Raw genomic sequence first — 6,885 nt, forward strand, 5'->3', positions numbered from 1 at the left:
CTTCATAATGTGACAAATTGATTAATTCCAAACTTATTAAATATCCCCAAAATTTGATTAATTCCAATTTTAACCTAGTCTACGATAATAAAATAATGCTACTGATGGAAGTCGGGATCTAAAAAACAACACACATATATGCTCATTAATTTAGTGAACGACATATTGCATTGTGCTATAGCTAGCAACTTGTATTTTCCCTTGTATCTACTCCAATGGAATATTGGTATGGGAGAAATTCTTATTTAAATAAGGGGCAAGCAAACAAAATTTGATTTTTTTCTGTAATCTCAAAAATGGCATGCATCGAATTATATTTAGACGTCGATTTATATAAAAAAAAAATACGAAAGATGCTTCAATTGTCAAAAGAGAAACTTCAAGAATGAGACTTTTCGTAGTGGGGTCCTTGATACCCTACTAACAATCTACTGAGACTTGCACCATTATATTTTGTTAAGGAAGAAAATCTTTTAGCACTACAGTGTTTCGAATTAATCGATGGCCAAAGAACGGTCGATGGAGGCAACCCCCACTTGGGCGGTTGCCGTGGTTTGCTTCATCTTGCTGGCTATTTCCATTTTTATTGAACAAATTATTCATCACATTGGAGAGGTACTATCTTATACTATATGAATTTCTTTTTTTCTGCCTAGAATGGAAATGATTTACTAGATCGATATGAATGATTGGTGTAACAATAACGATCGAAGACAAATCTTTGCTTACTGTTGGGGCGATTTTCATGTGCAGTGGTTATTGGAAAAGCGCAAAAAGCCTCTATACGAAGCACTTGAAAAGATCAAAGCAGGTAATTAAAAATACAGTACTAGTATCTTCTTTTATATATGCATCAAACAGTTACTACTCATAAATTGTAACATCATGTATAGTTTCAGATCATACTAGTATACTGACAATTATTTTTTTTGGTGTATTGTATATATGTGGAACAGAACTTATGCTGTTGGGATTCTTATCACTGTTGTTGACAGTGTTGCAAGACCCAGTTTCTAACTTATGCGTGCCCAAGAGTGTTGGTTATTCGTGGCATCCTTGTAAGGCAGAGGAAGACGCCAAGTCTAAGTATGAGGAAACTTCATGCGACAAAAAGGTACACATGCTTCATGCTTTGTTACTTTTCGACACATACCGGTTGAGATCATAGTCTAAATCCTCACCAAGCTTGTGGTATTTCCAAGGGAAAGGGTGAAATATACTTCTAAACTATTTAAAATGGTTCACTTTTACCTCACCAAGCTTGTACACGATGGTTTCACACCGTTCATTTAGGGATGAGAGACCTTTTTCTATGATCTTAAACATTAATCCTTCCCGTGAATTAATATTTAAGTTTGAGTTAGGTCAAGATTTATTACTTTAGGCTTTCTTATAATTTTTAAATTTGCGGGGTTTGAAAAATGCAGGGAAAAGTCCAATTTGCATCTTCATATGCAATACACCAGCTCCATATCTTCATCTTTGTGTTGGCAGTTGCCCATGTATTGTACTGTATAGCAACTTTTGCTTTGGGCAGGCTAAAGGTATATATCCACATTTCTTAATTTTTGCTTTGGGCATTACCCGTGACCATTCATATGATTTTTTTTCCCTCTTCTTTGGCTAATCGTTAGTAATTTTCTATCTGAATTTGCAGATGAGAAAATGGAGGGCCTGGGAGGCTGAAACAAAAACAATTGAGTACCAATTCTACAACGGTTAGTATATAACAATTTGAACAAAACCTTACAATTCTGCATACTTTTTTATTTCTCAAGTGGCTTAAGGTTATTCCCTACCTCCCAATATATTAGAAGGTGTTTGACCCGATACAATATTCATCGGATTTTTTTTTAAAAAAAAAGGATTGTGATCTAAAATTAAAAAAAAACTGTATATAATTATACATCATCTCATTAAACGATATATAAAAAAACTAAAATTAAATTATTACGAAGCATAGAGAAAAATAATTCCTTTTGAATTTATTAAAAATAAGTATGATATAAGTTAAAAGAGGATTTTATGCATGAATAGTGTAATTATTTTTATATTATCAAGTCATTAATAGATTAAAAAAAAGGACAACTATAGCCATAATCATTAGATATTTAGAACCTAAAATCTTCGGTAGACTTCCATAACATGTGAAATTCCAACGATGGTGAGAATGTATATTTATATGTTTTGAGTAGAAATATATTAAATACTAATTCAAAATTAAATAGGTCCACAAACATTTCAATCCAGCTACAAGAAGACAAGGCTGAAAATTGATGTGACGAACAACTAAAAAGTTTGTACACGTCTGTTGCTATTTTCTTTTTTCCTTTTTTGGACCCCAAGTGCCTAGCTATTGGATAAGTAATGTGTGTACAGGAATCATTTGCAAGTTGCACCTTCCCGTGGATATTTCTAAATTGATATTTCAAACTTGACCGACACGTCGTAGTAATTACATTATCTTTCATCCGTTGACTAACCTTTTTTCCGGTTATTTCCAAAATTATTTTTCTGTTTAGAGAATTTTTTTAATTTTAACTTCTTAGGTCAAATGTTTAAAATTATAAAACAAAAATATTTTGATTCATTCTAATATATATATATATATATATAAAAGTTTGTACACGTCTGTTGCTATTTTCTTTTTTCCTTTTTTGGACCCCAAGTGCCTAGCTATTGGATAAGTAATGTGTGTACAGGAATCATTTGCAAGTTGCACCTTCCCGTGGATAATACTAAATTGGTATTTCAAACTTGACCGACACGTCGTAGTAAATTATCTTTCACCCGTTGACTAATTATTTTTCGGTTGTTTCCAAAATAATTTTTCTGTTTAGAGAATTTTTTTAATTTTAACTTCTTAGGTCAAATGTTTAAAATTATAAAACAAAAATATTTTGATTCATTCTAATATATATATATATATATAAAAGTTTGTACACGTCTGTTGCTATTTTCTTTTTTCCTTTTTTGGACCCTAAGTGCCTAGCTATTGGATAAGTAATGTGTGTACAGGAATCATTTGCAAGTTGCACCATCCCGTGGATATTTCTAAATTGATATTTCAAACTTGACCGACACGTCGTAGTAATTACAGTATCTTTCATCCGTTGACTAACCTTTTTTCCGGTTATTTCCAAAATTATTTTTCTGTTTAGAGAATTTTTTTAATTTTAACTTCTTAGGTCAAATGTTTAAAATTATAAAACAAAAATATTTTGATTCATTCTAATATATATTCAATTTAACATCATAAAAATAATTTTTATTTTTCATAAATTTTTTCTCATGTCAAAATTAGAGAAATATCAAAAAAATATTATTATTATTATTACTATTACTATTGCGTTCAGACTTTTATTATTAGTATTTGATGGTTGCAGATCCTGAGAGATTCAGATTCGCAAGGGAAACCACCTTTGGACGTAGGCATTTGCATTTCTGGAGCAAGTCGCCGGTGTTGCTCTGGATGGTGGGTAAACCTCTCGCATTCTCGCGAGTTTTTAACTGGAAATGAAAGATCATTTCGATGGATTTCATTATTTTAATATGGGTGAAAATCACTTACACCTTCAACTTTGATTTAAAAATTAAACTTTCTCCTAAACTTTGAAAAATAATTTCTCCCCCCTTTATCTTATGCAAATTCTATTTTATTCTTGCAACTTTTTAATCCTATATTTATGTAACATCTATTTACATTATATTTTTATTTTTAACCTTTATATTTATAGATTTTTATTTAAGTTCATTAACATTAATTTTAGTTCGAATAATTTTTTTTATAAAGTTGCTGCCATGTGACTAGGAGGTCTAATCCTATATTTTCGTTAATGAAATATTTTTTAAAATTATAATTTATATTTTATTTACAAAATAAATAGAGAATCTTTTAAGAAATTGTTATGAAATATATATTTATTTTTATAAATTATTTTTGTATTAATTGCTTTGTTTATAAGGTTATTGCGTTATAAAATTGTTAAAATTAATAACATTATATTTTTATTCTGTTCATCTGGTTCAATATAGAACGACAATAGCTTATATACTCAATTAATATTTTTCACTTTTTTTTGGATGAAATTTATATTTTTTTATACAAAGTTTTTTTTATATAGATTAAATAAAGATGTATAAATAAAGAAGAAGATATAAATTGATAATGTAAGGGTAGAATAGATATCTAGAAAGTCAATTAGGCAAAAGGAGGAGAAAATGACTTTTTTTTAACGTTGACTGAGGAGTTTGATTGTTAAAATAAAATTGAAGGATGTAAATGATTTTCACCCATATATATATATATATATATATATATTTGTGTAGTGCAAATAATTAAATTATTTTTATCAGGTTACCTAGTAGTATAAATGATATGATTATGTAATCATTTTTTACATCTTGAATGCATAGACGTAGACTTCATTTAAATTCGTGAATTATTACTCCCTCCATTTTGATTTATTTTTTAAATCTGTTTAAAAAAATATCTCTTATCTTTTTTGATAGGTCTTAATTTCAATTTTTCATCGAATGTTTTAGTATATTTGACATATATTTAATTTAAAATAAAAAAAATTAAATGACTCCATGTCAAGTTAAAAAGAGCACAGACGAATTAAAAACGAAGTATTATATAAGATTTCAACAGACCCTTGTGGTCGGGCTATTCCTCGGACCCTGCGCATAGCGGGAGCTTAAGTGCACCGGGCTGCCCTTTTTATATAAGGTTTCATTAAACTCATAATGTTGGAATTATATTTACAGGTTTGTTTCTTCAGGCAATTCTTCTCATCAGTGGCAAAAGTTGACTATTTAACCCTTAGACATGGGTTCATGATGGTAAGTAATCAACAATATAATATTAAATTATACAATATCCCAAATGCTATTGAAAAATAAAAGCATTGTAAATTTGCACAAGTACATCCCATACTCTCCGTAACAAAAAAAAAATAGCCCCTACTCCTATTGTGTATATGTAAATGTATTAAGTTTAATGCTAAATTAATCCTTTTTTTGGTCGATCTAATTATCTGCAGGCACATTTAACTCCACATAATCAAAATAATTTTGATTTTCAAATATACATTAACAGAGCAGTTGACAAAGACTTCAAAGTTGTTGTGGGAATAAGGTTTACATCTTTTTTTCCTCAAACACAATTTTTCAGAACCTCTTTTATTAATTCTATGATAATTAACATTATTTATGTTGCAGTCCGGCATTATGGCTCTTCACGGTATTATATTTTCTAACCACTACCGATGGTACGTAAGGCTATCTATTTTGGAAGATGCTTGTAATTGAAAAAATTATGTGCAAGAAGAAACCATATCCAATTGAAACTAAATGAAACTTATTCCTCTTTTTGGACAGGATTGCACTCATACCTTTGGGTGCCATTTATCCCACTCATAGTAAGTCCATTCATTAATGACAGTAATATTATATTATTCAGGATTGACGAAAGTAAAAATTAATTAAAATGCAGATAATATTGCTGGTTGGCACAAAACTTCAAATGATCATAACAGAAATGGGGGTAAGGAATTCAGAAAGGGGAGACATAGTGAAAGGTGTACCAGTGGTGGAGACAGGCGACCATCTTTTCTGGTTTAATCGCCCTGGCCTTATGCTTTTCTTGATTAACTTTGTGCTCTTTCAGGTACCTTTGTTTCCCCATTTTTCATATATATATATATATATATATATATATATATACATATATGATATATTACATTGGAAAAACCCTTCCATAATGATTTTTGATTTTTCAGAATGCGTTTCAAGTTGCTTTCTTTGCTTGGAGTTGGGTAAGGAGTTCGATTTCCATTTTCCTTTTTTCTTTTTGGTATGAAATTTATATATATTGTTCTGAACATAATTTTTTTCCTTTTAACTTTCCAGTGGAAATTTGGTTTTCCATCTTGCTTTCATAAGAATGCTGCGGACCTAGCCATAAGGCTAACCATGGGGTGAGTTTTACTTGCAATTAAAAACACACTTCATATTTCCATATTATGCTCACAAAATCTGATATACATTTTCCCTTCCCAGGGGGTTCAGGAAGGATAATCAATGACTGACCATTTTTCCTGCATAAAACATGAATTTTCAAGAAATATGTTAGAATTATTGGTCAATCAAATACTATAAATATCATGGAAATTGATGCATATATATTTTCGTATTGATGGTTTTAATTGATCTTGTTTCAGGGTGACCATACAGGTCTATTGCAGCTATGTGACTCTGCCTCTTTATGCCTTAGTTACCCAGGTAGGTACTCTAGATTATAAAATCTCATACAAACGATGATTAAGCATGAATATATATACAGTTTACTGATATAGAGAATTTTGTAGATGGGTTCATCAATGAAGCCTATCATCTTTGGTGATAATGTGGCAACAGCTCTTAGAAGCTGGCACCATACGGCAAAAAAGCGGGTGAAACATGGCCGACTATCGGGAAACACCACCCCTGTCTCCAGCCGACCGACCACACCATTGCATGGTACCTCCCCGGTTCACTTATTACGTGGTTACCCACAATATAATGAGGATTATGTTCAAGCATCTCCTCGGACATCCAATGTCGAAAATGAAGGCTGGGCTAACGAATTCACTGACAATAAAGATTATCAGGAGGGACAGATCCTGCAACATGCCTCCACTTCTATGCAACCTCCCCATGCTGAGAACCAGCAAATTGAGATTACAATGTCAGATTTCACTTTTGGAAAAAAATCAATCAATTGATTGTTTTCTTTTCGCTCCATCAATATCTATGTAATTAAAAACTAGTTTCCTCTTCATTGATTGAGTTCATTACTGTAGAGAACATATATATATATACACGAAGATTTTCATTCCAATA

The 6,885-nt window shown here is 30.8% G+C and overlaps 1 protein-coding gene across 1 annotated transcript; it reads left to right on the plus strand.

The window, feature by feature from the left end:
- The first annotated feature begins 439 nt into the window (after positions 1-439).
- LOC129903469 (MLO-like protein 6) lies at positions 440-6,885 on the plus strand. Its single transcript, XM_055979036.1, has 15 exons — positions 440-615; positions 754-811; positions 957-1,114; positions 1,428-1,544; positions 1,658-1,718; positions 3,387-3,475; positions 4,771-4,845; positions 5,046-5,140; positions 5,224-5,273; positions 5,383-5,423; positions 5,498-5,671; positions 5,784-5,819; positions 5,914-5,981; positions 6,225-6,285; positions 6,372-6,885. The coding sequence occupies exons 1-15, from the start codon at positions 502-504 to the stop codon at positions 6,765-6,767; spliced, it is 1,593 nt and encodes a 530-aa protein (XP_055835011.1). The 5' UTR covers positions 440-501; the 3' UTR covers positions 6,768-6,885.

The sequence above is a fragment of the Solanum dulcamara genome, chromosome 1 (genome assembly GCF_947179165.1).
Source record: "Solanum dulcamara chromosome 1, daSolDulc1.2, whole genome shotgun sequence".
Taxonomy (NCBI): Eukaryota; Viridiplantae; Streptophyta; class Magnoliopsida; order Solanales; family Solanaceae; genus Solanum; species Solanum dulcamara.